Here is a 22,071-nt window from a genome sequence, read left to right as displayed (position 1 = left end):
CTCAATAACAACACACAATACAACCAATGTTACTGATTCAGATTCTTACATGATCAGATTGAGTTGAGTCTGCCACCTAGTGGAGAAACAGGTATACTTCTCTGCTCTCTACAGATTGTGGTGGCAGTAATTAACTTCAGAGCTAGGCACGCTAAAGATAACTAAGCTCATTACAGCTACAGTACCATTTCAGGTCATGTAATTGTCGAGCACTAACCATATGCTTCAGTGAACAAACAGATATCTGAGGGATTTTAACTGTTTTCAGTATAATGTTCTATATGGTGGAGCCAGAAGAGCTCTTAATGAGGACAGGGCCATGCAGATAAACAGAAACACCATCTGGTCCTATACATCTGCAGCTGGGCCCCTGTAGGTCACATCAGTGTTGTTTTCGAGACCACCTAAAGCAAGACCGATTCAAGACCGAGACCAGGAGGGGGACAAGGGGTTCGAGACCGATTATAGACCGAGACCAGGAGGGGGACAAGGGGTTCGAGACCGAGGCAAGACCGAGACCAGAAAAATGAGAGTCCAATTCAAGACCATGATTGTAATTTTGTCAAATCACCACCTTATAACAGAGTTCAACATGCACCAATATTTCTGTGTTCATATTTCAGAACAATGTATGGATTCTTTAGACATTCAGAATAGTGAAACATGTATGCTGAGGGAAAATAGAGCGACTCTACAAATTATTACTAACCCAAACACAATGGGCCTACTATGCCTTCAGAGAAGGGTTAAGGATTTATACAATACTTTTTATAATTATATTATTATTTTTCAATGATCTGATTTAATCTCTTCAGTTTTTGTTGGAAAGCGTTAACACTGAAGAGAAAACAAGATCCAATCAGGATTTTCTTTGCTGGTCTCTGGGGAGATAAATCGAGCTAGCAATGTCAGCCATTGGCTAGCTATATAAAGACATCTGCCATTCAACTATATTAGGGCAACATTTTGGAGTGACAGTGGAATCAACCAATCACATTTTGACTTAATGGGTGGGATTGCTTTTACAAAAACATATGGAAACTTCTAGCTAGCTTTTGTTGTTGGCTAGTTTGCAGCGGCTGCAGCAGGTGTTATCAAAGAGGATATTGTTGCAAATTTGTTAGCAACTCCCTTTTCAATAATAACTTTCAACAAGAAGTTATGTTTCAAATGATCGACATCTGGTGAGTGAAACTGTGTTTTTTATTGCAGCGTGCTTACTGTTGTTCGCCATCTCTTTGAAATAACTCATGTGCGAGAAACATTGTAGCATTTAAAGTGGAACTGACAGCATTTTAGCAACTTGAAATCTCATTAAAATCTTTTCATTTACACCACAAGGAAGAATATGACACTTTTTAAAACATTTTCTGACAACCGACCACTAAGATGTGACTGGTTTCAGGAAACTAGGCGTATATTGCACATCACTACTTCACAGGAGCGGCATTTGAACGTAAATGTCTAGACAATAGTGACCCATACACAGCTAGATGTGGCTGGGGGATGGTTATAGCATTTCCTTCAAGCATCATATAATAAAATATTTTTATCTGGACAGTTTCTGTTTTTGATATTGCTACTATACAAGTAACCATTTCAGTGTACCATTTATACCTTCTGTATCCTGTGCATGTGACAAATAAACTTCATGTAGCGTGTGTTTACCACATGGCCTCAGGTGAATCTTTAAAGACATGGGTGGGGCTAAGGCTTAAGAGGGTGTGAACGATGCTGAATGGGTGTAGACAAAGAAGAGCTCTCCAGTACGTGTACCATTACATTTAAAGGCCATTTTCTCAAAAGTGGAGTTAGAAGTTTATCAAATTTCAAAGCAGAATTACTTTCCTATTGTTCCTCAAATGCAGTGTATGACATACCATTTTCTAGCCCCGAGTCTCTACTTTTATCCAATGTAAAAAAACACAATTTCAAATTATTCTAGATAAGACCAAATCGAGGAGCTCGGTCACATATGGTCATTTTCAAGATTTCATAAATTCTTAGAATGTTTGGGAATTATGTATACTAAGGCAATGGTTCCCAAACTTTTTATAGTCCCGTACCCCTTCAAACGTTCAACCTCCAGCTGCGTACCCCCTCTAGTACCAGGGTCAGCGCACTCTCAAATGTTGTTTTTTGCCATCATTGTAAGCCTGCCACACACACACTATACAATACATTTATTAAACAGAAGAATGAGTGTGAGTTTTTGTCACAACCCGGGTCGTGGGAAGTGACAAAGAGTTCTTATAGGACCAGGGCACAAATAATAATATAACAATAATCAATAATTTTGCTCTTTATTTAGCCACCTTACATATGAAACCTTATTTGTTCATCAAAAATTGTGAATAAATCACCACAGGTTAATGAGAAGGGTTTGCTTGAAAGGATGCACATAACTCTGCAATGTTGGGTTGTATTGGAGAGAGTCTTTCCACACACAGTCTGTGCCTGTATTTAGTTTTCATGCTAGTGAGGGCTGAGAATTCACTCTCACATAGGTTCGTGGTTGCAAAGGGCATCAGTGTCTTAGCAGCGCGATTTGCCAAGGCAAGAAACTCTGAGCGCAGCCCTATCCAGAAATCTGTCAGTGGCTTCTGATTAAATAAAAATTTCACAGAACCGCGTGTTGCAATTTCGATGAGGCTCTCTTGTTCAGATATCGGTAAGGGGACTGGAGGCAGGGCATGAAAGGGATAATGAATCCAGTTGTTTGTGTCGTCCGTTTCGGGAATGTACCAACGTAATTGCGCACCCAGCTCACTCAGGTGCTTCGCTATATCACATTTGACATTGTCTGTAATCTTTAGTTCATTTGCACACACAAAAATCATACAATGATGGAAAGACCTGTGTGTTGTCCTTGTTAATGCGGACAGAGAAGAGCTCCAACTTCTTAATCATAGCCTCAATTTTGTCCCGCACATCGAATATAGTTGCAGTGAGTCCCTGTAATCCTAGATTCAGATCATTCAGGAAAGAAAAAACATCACCCAGATAGGCCAGTCGTGTGAGAAACTTGTCATCATGCAAGCGGTCAGACAAGTGAGAATTATGGTCAGTAAAGAACACTTTAAGCTCGTCTCTCAATTCAAAAAACGTGTTAATACTTTGCCCCTTGATAACCAGCGCACTTCTGTATGTTGTAAAAGCGTTACATGGTCGCTGCCCATATCATTGCATAATGCAGAAAATACACGAGAGTTCAGGGACCTTGCTTTAAGAAAGTTAACCATTTTCACTGTAGTGTCCAAAACATCTTTCAAGCTGTCAGGCATTCACTTGGCACCAAGAGCCTCTCGGTGGATGCTGCAGTGTACCCAAGTGGTGTCGGGGGCAACTGCTTTTACGTGCGTTACCACTCCACTATGTCTCCCTGTCATGGCTTTTGCGCCATCAGTACAGACACCATCACATTTTGACGACCACAAGTCCATTTGATGTCACAAAGCTGTACAGTACTTAAAAAATATCCTCTCATGTATAGAAATATCCTCTTCCTTAATTGACCCCCCCATAAATGTAACTGACATATACCAGGAGCTGTGCCAGGCCCGCCACATCTGTTGACTCATCCAGCTGTAACACATATAATTCACAGGCTTGTATGCGAAGCAATAATTGTTTCAAAACATCTCCTGCCATGTCACTGATGCGTCATAAAACAGTGTTGTTTGATGAAGGCACTGTCTGTATAGTTTTTTTGGGCCTTTTTCCCCAGCATTGTCCCCCCATATCCACCATTTCCCACCATATCCACGGCAGCAGGAAGAATTAAGTCCTTCACAATTGTATGGGGCTTGCCTGTCCTAGCCGCACGGTAGCTCACCATATAAGACACTTCTAGCCCCTTCTTATTAATAGTATCTGTTGCTTTTATACATGTCTTACTACTCGAAAGTCGTCTTTATTCTCGCTCAAACTTGCGTGGCTCAACTTGAGTTTGAGTTTATTTGAGTTTATTTTTATTTTTACAGGGACAGTGCACATTAATCAACGTTTCAGTCGCAGTCCCTGGGCAGGTTATTAAAAACAATTACAATATAGACAATAGCAACATAGAACAAGAAAGACAGAGCAACATAGGACAAGCAAGACGTAGCATACAGACAGAGCAACATAGAAAAAAAAGCAGCAAGACAAAATTCATAAAAGCAACAAAGTGTTTCCACACCTTACAAGTTACAGACAACAGACATGGAAAGCGGCAACACACAGCTAGGGACCATGTTCACAAATCTGATTGACCTTTAGCCATGTCTTCAAGCATTTTGTGAAAGTGTGATATGTGGTGCAGTTATGTGTGTCTGATGGCAGTGTATTCCAGACATGGGAAGCTCTCACAGAGAATGCAGATTTACTAAAGGTGCTTTTCCTTAGGGGAACTATACAGTCACCTCTCATGGCAGACCTTGTGGATCTGCTGCCATATGTCTGGGTTTTCTGTTTAACAAAAATATTGAGTGGAGGGGGAGCCAGGCCATTAAGGATCTTGAATACAAGACATGCGTCGGTGTATTGCACAAGATTTTCCCAACTCAAGAGCTCATGCTTTCTGAGGATGTGACAATGATGATGGCTATTGGGCTTCCTATCAAGCACTTTGAAAGCCTGTTTGTAGACAGACTGAATAGGTTTTAATGTTGTACAGCAAGCTTGGGCCCAACTAGTCAAGCAGTATGTTAAGTGGGGGAGTATCATAGATTTGAAGTACAGTTTTGCTACCTCTGTAGTCAAACAATTTCGTATAAATCGGAAATTAGCTAGGTTGAATTTGGTTATTTGAATTACCTTTTTCACATGCTTTTTAAAAGAGAGGTTGGAATCAAGTATGATGCCAAGGTACTTAAAATCGGATACCACCTGGAGCTTCTCCCCTGACACATAGACATCTGGCTCAGTAGCATCTGTTGCCCTCTTTGTGAAGAACATGCAAACAGTTTTTTTCACATTGAGATGCAAACACGAGTCACTGAGCCACTTTGTAACCTGGACCATTACAGTAGTGAGTTCTTGTGCAGCTTGTTGTTTGCTCTTTGCATGCACATATATCACTGTATCATCTGCATACATTTGAACTTCAGACCCAGTACAGACAGAAGGCAGATCATTAATGTACAGGCTGAACAGGAGGGGCCCCAGTATTGACCCTTGGGGCACGCCCACATCATAGCTAAGAGTGGGCGACAGCTCATTGCTCACTCTGACACACTGAGTTCTGCCTTCAAGGTATGATTTCATCCATCTCAAGGCATCAGGGGAAAAGTTGAACTTGGACAATTTTGTGATGAGAATCTCATGGTTAACAGTATCAAAAGCCTTCCTTAGGTCCAGAAACACAGCCCCAACAGCACCCCCTTTGTCCATCTTGGACTTCACATCCAGAAGAAAGCAGTTGGCCGTTTCTGTGGAGTGTTTCGCTCTGATGCCAAACTGCATGGAGTGTAATGTGAAGGGGCTGTTGTTGAGGTGGGCAATCAGTTGTTCTGGTACACACTTTTCAACAACCTTTGACACCACAGGTAGTATACTAATGGGCCTGTAGTTACTCACGTCAGCAGGGTCGCCTGATTTAAAGATGGCCGTTATTATGGCCGACTTCCATACCCTTGGAAACACACCGAGACCAATAGATGTGTTGGTGACCTTAGTAATGGGGCCAATGAGTGACTCTTTGTAGTTTTTAAGAAAGGTAGAGTCCATCCCAAACACATCTTTAGCTTTAGAGTTCTTCAGTGAGCTAATCACCTTGTTCACCTTTGACTCAGAAACCTCCCTTATGATGAAGACAGGTTGAGTGTCATTCACTAGCACTGAGCCCAAGAAACCAGTGGAGGGGTTCTGTGTCAGTACCCTGACAGAGTCAATAAAGTAGGAATTGAAGTCTATTGCTATTTCGACTGCATCCTGTGTTAGATTGTTATTCACCATGATTTCTAGTCTTTTTGCAGTGTTACTATGGTCTTTCCCTGTTAACTTTTTTAGATTCTCCCATATCAATTTAGAATTTCCCTTTGCTTCACCAATTATGTTAATAAAAAAGTTTGCCTTGGCCTGTCTGATTTCTTTCATCACCTTATTTCTCAACATGGTAAACCTACGTCTGTCATGCTCTAATTTAGATTTTAGGGCTATTTTTAGAGCATAATCTCGTTCTTTCATCAATTGAATTGCGTGGCTTATTTTTCAAATTGTCATGTTTTGTTTCTAACTGTCTGTGCAAGAGTGAAGGTTTCCCGCGCAAGAGTGAAGGTTTCCCACGAGAAAGTAACGGTTAATGTGACTGGATGTAAATTATTTGACTAGGCTACCTGTGTTTGACATTGTGTTGTTATTTCGCTGAACACTAGATGGTTTAATTTTATTTTTGGCAGTGAAACGATGCTACTCAGGTGAGAAAAAAAACTCACCCAAACGCATAGCCCTGTTGGAAAAAATAAATGTACTGTTTGAAAATTTGGCGTACCCCCAACGGCATTGCGCGTACCCCTGGGGGAATACCTGTACTAGGGCATTTGTGAAAATTCTATAGCAATATAGAGTGGGAAAGTGGCCGTGCGTTTCGACAATTAATAGACACTGCAGGAAATAAAACCGGAGTCTACACAGACCGGTGCGCTATAGCCAATCAGAGCTACAGTAGGGCTTTATACAAACAAGCCATTTGCCACTGGGCCTTCCATAATTCACTTTGAACTGGACTGTGTGTTTACAAGCAGTTGCAACAGCGCAACTTTAGATCATTAGAACGCATTCACCAAAATACACAAAATTCACCTGAATGGATTTCTGCATTTATGAAAACAACATGGAAGTCCTCTTTACAGTCCTATTGAGGAAACAACCATGAAAAGGTAGGCTCTCTCTCCCTCAGTTATGCACATCAACAACAAGTTAAACAACTAATGCTAGCCAAAGCAAGATGAGCTAAAATCTAACAAAGGAACATTAGATAAATTCTCAAACTTTTTTCAGCTAGTTGGCTGTCAAAATTGCACTGATAAACAATGGGGAATTGTAGCCTCCCCGTCCTTCTGCAGCTTGTCTGCTAATGCATGCTTGTCCCAACCAAGCACCCAAGCTAACTGGCTAAAGTTGGCTAGCTTGCTAGATAGCTTCTTCCAGACACAAACGAGACCTCACTGACCATTTTACTCACTGTAGCAGAGCTGGTTAGTCTGTTTACATGTCATCTAGAGAGTTCTTGACTAACTATTACTTATTTTGCATACGTTTACTGACACCGGTCATATTCAACTGGGTTTTGCACGTTTGTAAATTCATCAGCTCCTCTGCTCTCTGGCACACTCCGACGAAAGTGCTCTGAGATTGGAGTAGATAACCAGAGTGTAACGATCGTCGTATAGAGGAGAAGGAGAAGACCAAGGTGCAGCGTGGTAAGTATTCATAATTCCTTTTCATGAATATGAATACCAGAACAAAACAACAAAAACGATAAACGAACAGTTCTGCAAGGTGACACACTAAACAGAAAACAACCACCCACAAACACAGGTGGGAACAGGCTACCTAAGTATGATTCTCAATCAGAGACAACGATAGACAGCTGCCTCTGATTGAGAACCATACCAGGCCAAACACACAGAAATACAAAACAAGGACAACATAGAACCCCAGACACTGAAAACGATATGAGGGGAAAAAGTCAGTCACTTACCCACTCCTCCAATGGTATGAAATCCTTCTAACAGCTAGCTAGCTAGCTAATGTTAGTCTCTGTGTTTTTAGCTTGCTACATAAATAGATAGGATAGCCTATTAGCCACATTATGACTGGCTTGTGATCATTGCCCATCCAAGTTTGATTGTATTTACATTCCCAGCCTCCGTATTGAGTGTCTCAGTGAGACCGGTCTCGAGTACTACAACACTGGGTCACATGCCAGGGACAGATGTGTGACAGCAAGGACGGATGACACAGGACAGGTTGTAGTTCCATCACAGGCTGCACTGACACCAGCCTCAGCATGGCATGGTCTGGGATCAAAGTGTGACCCACAGGTGAAAGGTGAGTGACCTGGCCTGGCTGGTACAGGCCAGGTCACTCACTTTGATCCCAGACCATGCCAGGCTAAAGCTGGTGTCAGTGCAGCCTGTGATGGAACTACAACCTGTCCTGTGTCATCCGTCCTTGCTGTCAGGCCAGGTCTGGGTTTGCTGCTCTGTCAGCCTCTTATCAATTGCCTGTCCATCAGGGTTGGGCTCAATGTGGTAAATAGGTCAATGGAACTCGACCCAAACAATAGAAATGCCATGGAAACGTGTGGGGGGAATATGCCATGGGAGAAAGATCCTAAATCTTCTCATTGCCCCCCAGCAAAACTAACCCACATTTAGGCTATTGTTTATATGTGTATTTCACACTATGTTGAGGTAAAATCTGAGCATAATGCTTGTATGAATGTCAACCTAAACACATGTCATCGTCACCAATCAATTAAAAAACGACTTTGACTACCACCACCGATTTCTGTATGCCAGCGATGCTACCAGCTTATACTAACGAGAGTTAGCATTTAGCACTCACTTGTAAATGTTATGTAGAGAAAACAGACAAATATATCCAAATTGGACTTAGTAACCACATTGTAGGCCTGTTACAATACATTAATCATGACGGATTTGATAATTATCTACTTTGTTAGATCAGATTTGTTGAATGTGCACCAATCCGGCGTCCTTCTATCCCCCACGGTCTGTATTCCATTGACCTCTTTACCGCATCTATTGGAATTTGTGGGTACTCCACGTTTTATATCTTTTCACTATTGCCATGATACAGACATCATTCTCCCCGGTTGTTGGTGCCTATTCTAGACGACTCCAATGATCTCAAGGACAGACAGTCATTGTAATGTTCTCATGTCATGTGAAAGCCTCCTCCACTCACGCCGCCAAACTTACCCTAGTAAAACTGACTATCCTACCGATCCTCGACTTCGGCGATGTCATCTACAAAATAGCTTCCAATACTCTACTCAGCAAACTGGATGCAGTCTATCACAGTGCCATCCGTTTTGTTACCAAATCACCTTATACCACCCACCACTGCGACCTGTATGCTCTAGTCGGCTGGCCCTCGCTACATATTCGTCGCCAGACCCACTGGCTCCAGGTTATCTATAAATCTATACTAGGTTAAACTCCGCATTATCTCAGCTCACTGGTCACGATAACAACACCCACCCGTAGCACACGTTCCAGCAGGTATATCTCACTGATCATCCCCAAAGCCACCACCTCATTTGGCCGCCTTTCCTTCCAGTTTTCTGCTGCCAGTTACTGGAACGAGTTGCAAAAATCGCTGAAGTTGGAGACTTTTATTTCCCTCACCAACTTTAAACATCAGCTTTCTGAGCAGCTAACCGATCGCTGCAGCTGTACATAGTCCATCTGTAAATAGCCCACCCAATCTACCTACCTCATCCCCATACTGTTTTTATTTACTTTTCTGCTCTTTTGCACACCAGTATCTCTACTTGCACATCATCATCTGCTCATTTATCATTCCAGTGTTAATCTGCTAAATTGTAATTATTCGCCACTCTAACCTATGTATTGCCTACCTCATGCCTTTTGCACACACTGTATATAGACTATATTTTTTTCTACTGTGTCATTGACTTGTTTATTGTGTTATTGGCTTGTTTATTGTTTATTGTTTATTCCATGTGTAACTCTGTGTTGTTGTCTGTGTCACACTGCTTTGCTTTATCTTGGCCAGGTCGCAGTTGTAAATGAGAACTTGTTCTCAAATAGCCTACCTGGTTAAATAAAGGTGAAAAAAAAAGTTTAGTCAGCACAGTAATGATTACTGTTACCATAACATAAGGCAGAGTGCCATTTAGTTTGTTGCAAAAACAGACTGAAATGGACGATTTCAGTCTGCTTGATAACAATAACAGTAATTATAGTTTATTGAAGAAGTAGTTAGATGAGATTTTGTTCCATTACCCTCTGCAGCTTTACAAGATATAAAGGCAAAGCACAGATAGGGCACAAGCTGTTCAGCCCAGTTCAGTCCAGTCACTCTCAGCTACATTGTATGGTTCTCTCTGTTGTCTCTCCCTGTGATAAATATTATGAAGGCTATGAGTCTCCTGCTTTGAGTCTTATACAATACCAGACACTGTTGGCGTCAGGGTTGAGGGAGTGACTGGTGATTGGGTGCCCTGGGTTGGTTAGAACTCAACATGGATCAAAAGCATTTGGTCAAACTTCAGGACCCAGAGGGCAAAGATCAACTCTTCCTTTTTAAACATTCAGTGACCCCTAACAACAACAACAGATACAGATACCCCCAATTCTCCTCATTCACTTTTGACAAGTGTCTACTTCTGTGTATTATTATATTTTCCAAGTTGCCTTATAAGGAAATTCACAGGGACACAACCTACTGTTTTGGAGATATTTAAACCCATTATCCACAGATATCTCTGTAGCTCACTGAGACTGATCCTAAATTCCTCCTGTTTAATGAAGTCTTACGGACACTGCCAGGGCAAGCTGTGTCTGAGGTGCTCTCAACCCTTTCCTCCCTCACCACAACACATCCAACAGGACACACTCAACACCATGTGCAAATCCCTCAAGGGGGCTGTGTATTTTACATGCCCTAAAGAGGGCTGAACACACACATGCCTTCTCATGTTTCTTTCTCACTGTATAACAAAGGGTCATGGTTCAGGGAAAGGTTAGTGTGTGGCTTACTCTTTAACCTTCATCTTGAGAATTGCTTGTGTTCAGTTGAAGTAGTAAGTACTAGTCTCCTGTCTCAGTTTTCAACATATAGCTCATGTGACAATGTTGGTTTTCAAGCATGGAATTTGTCCTGCCCAGAGCTTGGTCTTCTGAGCGTCTTGAACATTGAATGGTGTTACAATAAACCCCTGTATTACAGATTCTGAGGTTATTGTTGGTCTTGAGGGGTTTAGTCCTAGCGTCATTACCATCTCTGTGTGAGTAATACGTAAGCAGTACATCTGGTTTGCCAAACTTAACTAATGGATGTTTCCTAAGTCGGTGTAGCCATCTGCATACGATAACCTACCCCTCGCTTTCTCACTACAGCCAGATCAATACAGATATTAAACATACCGTGCCTCACCTCAACCATACCCTGATTTACTCCCAAAGCTCTCAATCAGAAGGGTGTGACTATTTACATAAACTCCTCAACTGATCTGATGGTACTTATGGAAAAAAACATTAAGAGTAGTGAGTACATTTCAAAATAGTGTTAATGTTAACTGTTAATGTTTTCTTTTGTACCCTGTGTACTCCAGTTCAATTGTTCATTGACTGTCAACTGTTTGGGGATTCAGAATACTTTCTGTTATGTTCTGTTAATTACTGATGTCCCCTTTAAGAATGGAGCACCCTTGGTCATGCGCAGTGTTGTTCTATGTTATTCTGGTACTAACTCGTTTTAGTAAATGTGAAGCTCCATTTCAATTCCTTGTATTCAGAGTCTTTCTTATTGTATAAATAACTAATAAGAGCTATGACACTACACTAACCTTTTTAAAAAACACTCTTAGCACATACACACATGTACTTAGCCATGACCCAGCACTTTAAGGACCTGTAGGCTACTAACCACCTTCTAGTCGCATCTCCCTCAAACATCTCTCTCCCTCAATGATTTAGACAGTGTTGGTGGCCACAGACAATAGTGACTAAATAACCCCTTTGATGAGCCAGACAGTTGAATAGAAAAGCATTCCAAATAGCTGCATGGGTCTGTTCTTATGTCTGGAAGTCTAATTAAACAGTTATGTAACAAATACCTACACATTACCTATTCTTCTGGTTGTGTAGTCGGAAATGTAACAGAGGAATGGTTGTTATTCAGCATTTTTATAGTGCTGTTATATCACATACATTACTTTGCAATTAAGTCTGAAAAGAAGATGGCAAGATTTAGGATAACTTTAGATCCTTGAGGAAACAAATCACTGATACTGTATTGTTTCTCTGCATGCCTGAGACCATAACACCAGGTACTTCACAGTAAAACTCTTTCCAAGAGGTAACCAGTATTTTTAGCCTGTCCGTTGGGTAATGTAGACAGGGATTTTCTCTGATTGCCTTAATCTGCCTCAGTGGGTCTTTGGCACAAGACGGATTTAACTCTACTTGATGTCCCAGATAGCAGTAGAGCAATCACAGTATTATCAGTGCAGACAGAGCGCCATAACTATGCTGCTCTCTCATCATGGGTGCAGCCAAATCAAATATCCTGGTGTTACATCAATCTCTTCCCCATGGTGTTCCATCCATCTCTTCCCCTCTGTGATTAAGAGGAATTTGTTATGGTACCTGAGACAGGTTTTCTTATAGGTTATAGATTTATAAAACTAAGCCAGCCATCCAATGGGAGAGATGAAAACAAAATACTTTCTCATGTTACAGCTAGTTGTCTAATGAACTGTTTTCTATTACATAATATTCTATTACATTAAATAACCAGAAATTGTTTTGAAAATTAATCAGAGCAAAATTTCCTCATTATAATTACAGCCTCCTTTAGCTGGTGTAGCGAAGCATGTGAGAATGATTCTTAACGCCTCACTTCTTACGTTGTTTATGCTTGCTACATTTATGCCATACCACCCAAACACCCACCCATCCCAGCAACACAAGAAGACGGGAAGCACCAGCCAAATAGTTTCCTCCTCCATTCCCCTCCGGTCTCTGTGCTAGTCGCAGTGAAAGGGAGTGTTGTGTTGTGCTGGTAGGGCTGATGGCTGGTACCGGCGCTGTTTTGTGAGGTCCAGGCCGACCGGGTATTCACATGGTGCCAAGCGGGGCCCGGAAACTGGCAGAGGGGATGAAATTACAGCCTGGTCGTGCAGTGACATTTTCACTGTTCTGAGAGCCTAGTGCTCTTTCCCCCTCTCCCTTGATCACTCAGTGCTCTTTCCCTCTATCTCTCCATCCTCCCCTCAACTAATGGATGTGTGGGGCAAAAAGAGATCAAGCATATGCCTCCTCCTCATATTTACCCATGGGGGTAATTCTGGTTTGGACTTTGGAGTTGAAATGGTGGTGGTGGTGTTGGGAAAGGTTGAGTCATTTCATTGGTGAAAATGACAAGAGATACCTGAAGATACAGTCACACTGTGTTGAGATCCGTGAGTGTCATGATGGTTGTATTTCATAACAGTATAAGATTTTTATGTGTTGTGTGTGCACCGTTCTCCCTTACTTGGCGACAATGGCATTGTAAACAAAGCAATGCAAAGAAATCTGCAGCAAACTGCAGTGAATCTATATCAATGAGGGAAAAGCACCTGCAGGTAGGTGATATTGTAATGTGTTCTCTTTTAACAAAATTCCTAACTTCACAGCTCATTCAAATGAACACTTGTTGACTCCAGGCTGGCTTCACCATAGCACAGAAATATATATTGTATGAATCAGAGATAGATATACTCCCATTAATCTGACTGTCATAAATTCCCCTCAGATATGACACAAGACCCCTGATGAGAATAAACATGCATGCATCCCATAATGCCCTAGTAACCCTCTGGGAACCCCAGCTGTCAGCTCACATTCGGTGGCTCCATGGTGTCAACACACCCCGATCCACACCCTTAAACAGGCGTGTCCCACCCCATAGCTCAAATATTTGTGAATGCAACAGTGTGCATACTCTATTGGACATGATCTGCCTGCTCAACAGCCAACAATGAGGTTCCCTGGATCATGAGAAACCTCTGGAGTATTTGCAGAATTTACATTCTCTATAAATGCCTTCATACCCAGCATTATGCAGTTACATTCATGCATGGCTGCGTGATGGGAAACAATGGGAAGGTCAAGGTTGGTAATCCTGCCATTCAAACCGCTAATATGACAAGTGTCAAGACAGAGTAATACAAGTTGTTATGTTCTGTGTGAAGTTTAACCAAGTGATTAAGTTATGTTGTTAGTCTGTAATGTCCACAGTTACCATACACTGAATATAGTATTATTGTAAACAGACACAGGTGTCTCTGTCTATTTTAAGCCAAAAGGTGTTCTTGATTCTTTATGAGTCTTCAAATAAATCCTAAGTATTCAGCAAATTAGATAACAGCTTAGTTATATGTTGCAGTCTAGCACAAAGGCCCACTCATGTGACTCCCCCTTATACCTAAACTACACCACCAACAGGTAATTAAATAAATAAGCAAACAAACATATATATGGTTAACAAGATGTATTGGGGCAGTATAGTATGACAAATGAACAGTGTTGAACAGCAACAACCCGTCTTAGAATAGGAAGCCGACTTACCTTCTTTGAATAAGATGCCCCCATACTGCTGGATGTGCAGTTCGCTCTACTCCGTATGCCTGGTCAGGTGTAGCTCCTCTAAGTCCCTCCACTCCTCTAGGCAGGGCCAGGCTCCAGGCTCTCCCTCAGCTCAGCTCTGCTCTGTCCACCCTTCCTGCATGCTCCAGGGAGGGGGCAAACGGACGGGGGCGAAGAGGAGCCTCCTAGCTCTCCCTCTGGCACCGTGACAACAACAGACAGGGGTGCTGTACTGTACTCCAGACAATACTAGTTTACAAGGTGTTCCTTAAGACTAGACTGGCTGTCCTGGCTGGTTGAGGAGGGATCCATAACGCCACAAATCAAACCTCAACTATTGCAAGGTCATATGAGTCAGATTGTATAAAGAGAGGGAGAGAAAGAAGGCTGGGTAGTGTGTGTGTGTGTGAGAGAGAGAGAGAGAGAGAGAGAGAGAGAGAGAGAGAGAGAGAGAGAGAGAGAGAGAGAGAGAGAGAGAGAGAGGAGTGTGTGTACTGTATGTGTCTGAGTGAGGGGAAGGACTTCTGAGCATGGCCAGTGTAGAAGAGCTGACCCTTCTCAGCCACCTGTTGCTGGCTGACTCCCCACTCTTAGCGGACTTAAGGACAGAAGGGGGGATTATGGTAATTGGGCCTGACAGAGCAGGAAGCCAGGAAGAGAGCACACTGTGTCATGGCTGTCACTGTCACCAGTCACCACCCTGGCTACTTCCAGGCGCTGGACAGCACTGGGCTGGACGGACTATGCCTAGGTGTGTGTGTGTGTGAGTTTCTAGCTGTTTGTTATGGTCTTTTTGTCTTCTCACCTTCTCAGGCTCTGCTAGGGCTGCATTTCATTCCAGAAAGTTGCTCCATCGCTTATGCTCTTGTTAACTCCCTTGTCCCTTGTTCACTGAATGAAATACAGCCCTGGGTTCTGAGTGTCTTCCCTTTCCCTGTTTGGGAATTTGGCCACTAGAAGCAGATGCCACAGATCGGGCAAGCTTATGACATCACAGAGGGCTAGCTCTGGAGGCACAGCTAAGGCAGCCCACAGAGTTCAAAGGCCACCTTTGGTTTGGTTCACTCCTACTGTACACACAATGTCTTTGTTCTTGTTCTCATTCTCTCGCTCCATCTTACTTGCGTTCCTAAGTTTACATGTAGCTCTGAAACTTTAACTCCCAACTTTGCTTCTACCATTTGCTTAACAGCCTCTAGGGTAAGACAAGTGGAGAAAGAGAAGTCCCTTTGTACATTATCTATCAAAGATTATAGATCAATCAATAGATTTATTCTACACAAGTATTCTAAAATCATACATCAATTCTGAAAGGATAAATAAACTGATAGAGTTGATATGCTAGAACTAGACATCAACAAGTAATATTTTACATATCGAATAATGAGAACAGCTCTGTAAAGGAACTCTTCCGTGCAACCATCATATTCCTTACTCTCTGCTCCTCCTCGGCATGCAGCCTCCCACCTCCACCACACCTGGCCATCCATCATACACATTTGTCTCAACATTGTTCTTCACAACCTATATGGAGGATGTACACCAACGAATAAGAAAATGTATGATTAACTTACACAAGGTGCATACAATTTGCTTTTTTTCAACTTTATAACCTAGAAATGAAAAGTACATTCTTACTGTACCTTCTCAAAGGGGCTCTGTCCATTCATATCACCTGCTCCGACAAAGACCCAGCCATCCCTGGTCTCCAGTGACATCGCCCCAGTGCTCCCCAAACTGACAAACGTCTCCCTGATCGCATCAGTCATCCTGAGAGACAGCATCAGACAGTTTTAGATTTTGTCTAATTGGGTTGTTAATGTGATGCTGGTCAGAAAAGTCATTTTAGTCTTTCCCAATCCAGAGTTGGAGTTACTGTGCAGGGTTGGGATCAATTTCTTATCAATTAAGTCAATTCGCTGGATCATCTGAGGCCACCAGAACAATTGTTTGGAGTTTGATCTTCCTCAGGAAACACCAATGAGTCCTCACCTAAATGCAGGAAGCATTTTTTATGCATGGTTTTACAGTACACTATTTACCAGGTACCTACGAATTGCAATGTAAAATGTTAATTACCTAAAGCTTATTTCTTTAGGATGCACCAAAATAGTACCAGGAAGTTACATTGTATTTTTTATTATGTTGAATTCCTGTTTATATGCAGAGACCAGAGGCACTTACTTTCAGAATACATGTTGACGGAATCAATCTTTTCAATCTCCCCACTTTCACCTTGAAAGATACAAACAATTTGAATTAACTTACTGAAAAACTATTCAAAAGTTGTCAAAGTGCCTTTAAGTGTCTTCAAAGTGTATGCCTTTTCTATTACACAGAAGGGCTTCTATAATGAAACCCACCATTCACAAGGACAATATTCAGCTCGACCATGATATTGTTGTAAACGCTACTCGTGCTGCTAAAATGAATAAAATGTGTCACATTGCACTATTACACACTGTTTCAAACTGTACAGTATACATTTCCAGACTGTGTCCCAATACTTTGGAATACTGTAATATTCTTTCCCTGTGCTGCTCCCTTATGGAATGGGTGAGTGGCCTTGACCTTGAATTATATTTGATTGTTTCATTCATTTTCAGATTAGAAGTCATGCAGAATGAGAGGCAAGAAAAGTCAGCTAGTTAAGACTGTTAAGACTGTTAGGGCACAGCCACTTATACACATTTAGACTTTCTATTCAATTGTAGTAATCTCTGCTATCTCAGTGCAACAGACTGGGCAACAATGTCACATAGTGAGTTTCTACTGCCATCTGTAGGCTGTGTGCTCAATTCAGCTCTTTCACAGACACTGCAGTTAAATTGTGAGTCGTTTCAGGAAACTAGGCGTATGTCGTACGTCAAATACTTCACAGGAGTGGCATTTGAACGTAAACATACATTTTTTAATCAATTTCTTTAGGGCAGAAATGCCTTCTGGAACATGTGAACTTTCAAGTGCCTTAATAACAAACTTGTATCCCGTCCATAAAGACAAAGCAAAGGCAGGAACCTTCCCGCTAGCCTTGATTGGCTGTGATAATGGATGGGCTGGACATGCCGGGAGATGGGTTTGGATTGGTCTGCCATGTAGCATGCTTTTGTCTATAATGTGAGCTATTCAGTATGTGTTGACAGTCCTTTCTACCGCGCCGTTTTTGAAAGATATAACATTAGCCATCGAGAACTACAAACTTTTTGCTATTTTTCTCAACAACATTGATGCCCTGAATTTAGCAGGCACTATCATCTAATAATGAAAAAAATGTTTATAATATTTTTATCTGGACATTTTCTTTTTTTGATATTGCTACTATGCAAGTAACCACTTCACTGTACAGTTTACACCTTCTGTATCCTGTGCATGTCACAAATAAACATAGATTTTATTTGATATATGGTGTGTTTACCACATGGCCTCAAATGTGAATCCTTAAAGAGATGGAGGAAACAGGTGCAAATCCACAGTAAAACGAGTCCTATATCGACATAACCTGAAAGGCCGCTCAGCAAGGAAGAAGCCACTGCTCCAAAACCGCCATAAAAAGCCAGACTACGGTTTGCAACTGCACATGGGGACAAAGATCATACTTTTTGGAGAATTGTCCTCTGGTCTGATGAAACAAAAATAGAACTGTTTGGCCATAATGACCATCGTTATGTTTGGAGGAGAAAGGGGGAGGCTTGCAAGTCGAAGAACACCTTCCCAACTGTGAAGCATGGGGGTGGCAGCATCATGTTGTGGGGGTGCTTTGCTGCAGGAGGGACTGGTGCACTTCACAAAATAGATGTCATCATGAGGGAGGAAAATGATGTGGATATATTGAAGCAACATCTCAAGACATCAGTCAGGAAGTTAAAGCTTGGTCGCAAATGGGTCTTCCAAATGCACAATGACCCCAAGCATACTTTCAAAGTTGTGGCAAAATGGCTTAAGGACAACAAAGTGGCCATCACAAAGCCCTGACCTCAATCCCATAGAAAATTTGTGGACAGACCTGAAAAAGCGTGTGCGAGCAAGGAGGGCTACAAACCTGACTCAGTTACACCAGCTCTGTCGGGAGGAATGGGCCAAAATTCACCCAACTTATTGTGGGAAGCTTGTGGAAGGCTACCCGAAACATTTGACCCAAGTTAAACAATTTAAAGGCAATGCTACCAAGTACTAATTGAGTGTATGTAAACTTCTGACCCACTGGTAATGTGATGAAATAAATAAAAGCTGAAATAAATCATTCTCTCTATTATTCTGACATTTCACATTCTGAAAATAAAGTGGTGATCCTAACTAACCTAAGACAGGGAATTTTTACATGGATTAAATGTCAGGAATTGTGAAAAACTGAGTTTAATTTTTTTTGTCTAAGGTGTATGTCAACTTCCGACTTCAACTGTACCTGCTTGCGCGCGTGCTACGGGTGGGTGTTGCTATGGTGGCCAGTGAGCTGAGATAAGGCCCAGCTTTACCTAGCAAAGATTTATAAATGACCTGGAGCCAGTGGGTTTGTTGACGAATATAAAGCGAGGGTCAGCCAACAAGAGCATACAGGTCACAGTGGTGGGTCTTTGGTGACAAAACGGATGGCACTGTGATAGACTACATCCAATTTGCTGAGTAGAGTGTTGGAGGCAATATTTAAATGACATTGCCGAAGTCAAGGATCGATAGGATAGTCAGTTTTACGAGGGTTTAGCAGCGTAAGTGAAGGAGGCGTTGTTGCGAAATAGGAGGCCTATTCTAGATTTAATTTTGGATTGGAGATGCTTAATGTGAGTCTAGAAGGAGAGTTCACAGTCTAACCAGACACCCAGGTATTTGTAGTTGTCCACATATTCTAAGTCACAACCGTCCAGAGTAGTGATGCTAGTCAGGCGGGCGGGTGTGAGCAGCGATCGTTTGAAGAGCATGCATTTAGTTTTACTTGCATTTAAGAGCAGTTGGAGGCCACGGAAGGAGTGTTGATGGCATCAAAGCTTGTTTTGAGGTTGGTTAACACAGTGTCCAAAGAAGGGCCAGATGTATACAGAATGATGTCGTCTGCATAGAGGTGGATCAGAAAATCACCAGCAGCAAGAACGACATTGATATATACAGAGAACAGAGTCGTCCCGAGGATTGAACCCTGTGGCACCCCAATAGAGACTGCCAGAGGTCCGGACAACAGGCCCTCCGATTTGACACACTGAACTCTGATAAGTAGTTGGTGAATCAGGCGAGGCAGTCATTTGAGAAACCAAGGCTGTTGAGTCTGCCGATAAGAATGCTGTGATTGACAGAGTCGAAAGCCTTGGCCAGGTCGATGAAGACAGCTGCACACTACTGTCTTTTATCAATGGCGGTTTTGATATTGTTTAGGACCCTGAGCATGGCTAAGGTGCACCCATGACAAGCTCGGAAACCAGATTGCATAGCGGAGAAGGTACGGTGGGATTCGAAATGGTCAGTGATGTTTGTTAACTTTGCTTAAGAAGACTTTAGAAAGGCAGGGCAGGATAGATATAGGTCTGTAAGAGTTTGGGTCTAGAGTGTCTCCCCCTTTGAATAGGGGGATGACTGCTGCAGCTTTCCAATCTTTAGGGATCTCAGACAAAAGAAAGAGAGGTTGAATAGGCTAGTAATAGGGGTTGCAACAATTGCGGCGGATAATTTTAGAAAGAGAGGGTCCAGCTTGTCTAGCCCAGCTGATTTTATAGGGGTCCAGATTTTTCAGCTCTTTCAGAACATCAGCTATCTGGATTTGGGTGAAGGAGAAGAGGGACAGGCTTGGGCAAGTTGCTGTGGGTTGGGGTTGGGGTAGCCAGGAGGAAAGCATGTCCAGCCGTAGAGAAATGCTTATTGAAATTATCGTAGATTTATTGGTGGTGACAGTGTTTCCTAGCCTCAGTGCAGTGGGCAGCTGGGAGGAGGTGCTCTTATTCTCCATGGACTTTACAGTGTCCCACAACTTTTGGGAGTTTGTGCTACAGGAGGCAAATTTCTGTTTGAAAAAGCTAGCCTTTGCTTTCCTAACTGACTGTGTATGTTGGTTCCTAACTTCCCTGAAAAGTTGCATATTGCGGGGGCTATTCGTGGCTAATGCAGTATGCCACAATATGTTTTTGTGCTGGTCAAGGGCAGTCAAGTCTGGAGTGAACCAAGGGCTATATCTGTTCTTAGTTCTACATTTTTTTGTATGGGGCATGCTTATTTAAGATTTTGAGGAAAGCACTTTTAAATAATAACCAGGCATCCTCTACTGACGGGATGAGTTCAATATCCTTCCAGGATACCCGGGCCAGGTTGATTAGAAAGGCCTGCTCGCCTGAAGTGTTTTAAGGAGCGTTTGACAGTCATGAGGGGTGGTCGTTTGACCACGGACCAATTACTGACGCAGGCAATGAGGCAGTGATCGCTGAGATCCTGGTGGAAGACAGCAGAAGTGTATTTAGAGGGCAGGTTGTTCAGGATAATATCTATGAGGGTGCACGTGTCCACGGATTTAGGGTTGTACCTGGTAGGCTCCTTGATAATTTGTGTGAAATTGAGGGCATCTAGCTTAGATTGTAGGATGGCCGGGGTGTTAAGCATATCCCAGTTTAGGTCACCTAACAGTACAAACTCTGAAGATAGATGGGGGGCAATCAATTCACATATGGTGTCCAGGGCACAGCTGGGGGCTGAGGGGGGTCTATAACGAGCGGCAACAGTGAGAGACTTATTTCTGGAAAGGTGGATTTTTAGAAGTAGAAACTCAAACTGTTTGGACACAGACCTGGATAGCATGACAGAACTCTGCAGACTATCTCTCCAGTAGATTGCAACTTTGCCCCCTTTGGCAGTTCTATCTTGGCGGAAAATGAGGAACAGAGGAACAGAGGAGGAGTAGGATAAGAGTATGGCTAAAGGCTATAAGAACTGGTTGTCTAGTGCTTTGGGAACAGAGAATAAATGGAGCAGATTTCTGGGTGTGGTAGAATAGATTCAGGGCATAATGTACAGACAAGGGTATGGTAGGATGTGTGTACAATGGAATTAAACCTAGGTGTTGAGTGACAATGAGAGAGTTTTCGTCTTTGGCGGCACCAGTTGAAGTCTACGCATGTGTGTGGGGTGGGACAAAAGAGCTATCTAAAGCATGTTGAGCGGGTCTGAGGGCTCTAAAGTGAAATAAAACAATAAGAACTAGCCGAGACAGCAGTAGACAAGGCATATTGACATTAGAGAGGCATAAAACAATCACAGGTGTTGATCGGGAGAGCTAAGACAACAATGGGTGAATGGGCAGATTGGGTCAGTTAGGTACATACAAGGCCTGAGTTCAAGGCTGGGGCTGACAGATAAACAAAATTAGGTACCGTGTTATTGAAGCAGTCCAGGGGGCATCAGCTGTGTAGCCGAGTGATCATAGGGTTCAATGAACAGCAATAGGTGAGTCAGGGGGCCGTTCGGTAGTCACTACTACGCTAGGCGAGCGGGGGACACGGCATTCAGAAAGCTAGCGTGCCGGGGCTAACAGATTGTTCTTCGGCGACATCGTAAAGGAATAGTCTTGTGAGACCACATCGGGCGATTACGTCGGCAGACGGCGGGGCTCCGTGTCAACAATAAAGGGTCCAGGCCAATTGGCAAAAGAGGTATTGTAGCCCTAGAATTAGCTGGTATATGGGCCTAGCTCGAGGCTAGCTCAAGGCTAACTGGTGCTTGCTTCGCAACAGAGGTGTTAGCTAACATTTGCAGCTAGCTAGCTGCGATGATC

The 22,071-nt window shown here is 42.5% G+C and overlaps 1 protein-coding gene across 1 annotated transcript in view; it reads right to left on the bottom strand.

Annotated features, from left to right (window-relative positions):
- The window catches only part of LOC139557679 (protein FAM107B-like), a 52,832-nt gene extending 38,390 nt beyond the window's left edge, over nucleotides 1-14,442 (bottom strand). The window contains exon 1 of the mRNA XM_071372773.1: nucleotides 14,313-14,442. Coding sequence (XP_071228874.1) covers nucleotides 14,313-14,336 — 24 coding nt within the window. The 5' untranslated portion in view covers nucleotides 14,337-14,442. The remainder of the gene's footprint in view (nucleotides 1-14,312) is intronic.
- Between the last annotated feature and the right edge of the window lie 7,629 nt (nucleotides 14,443-22,071).

This window comes from Salvelinus alpinus, chromosome 2 (genome assembly GCF_045679555.1).
Source record: "Salvelinus alpinus chromosome 2, SLU_Salpinus.1, whole genome shotgun sequence".
Classification (NCBI taxonomy): Eukaryota; Metazoa; Chordata; class Actinopteri; order Salmoniformes; family Salmonidae; genus Salvelinus; species Salvelinus alpinus.
Note: the sequence above shows the minus strand (reverse complement) of the source record. Positions and strands in the feature narration are given on the sequence as shown.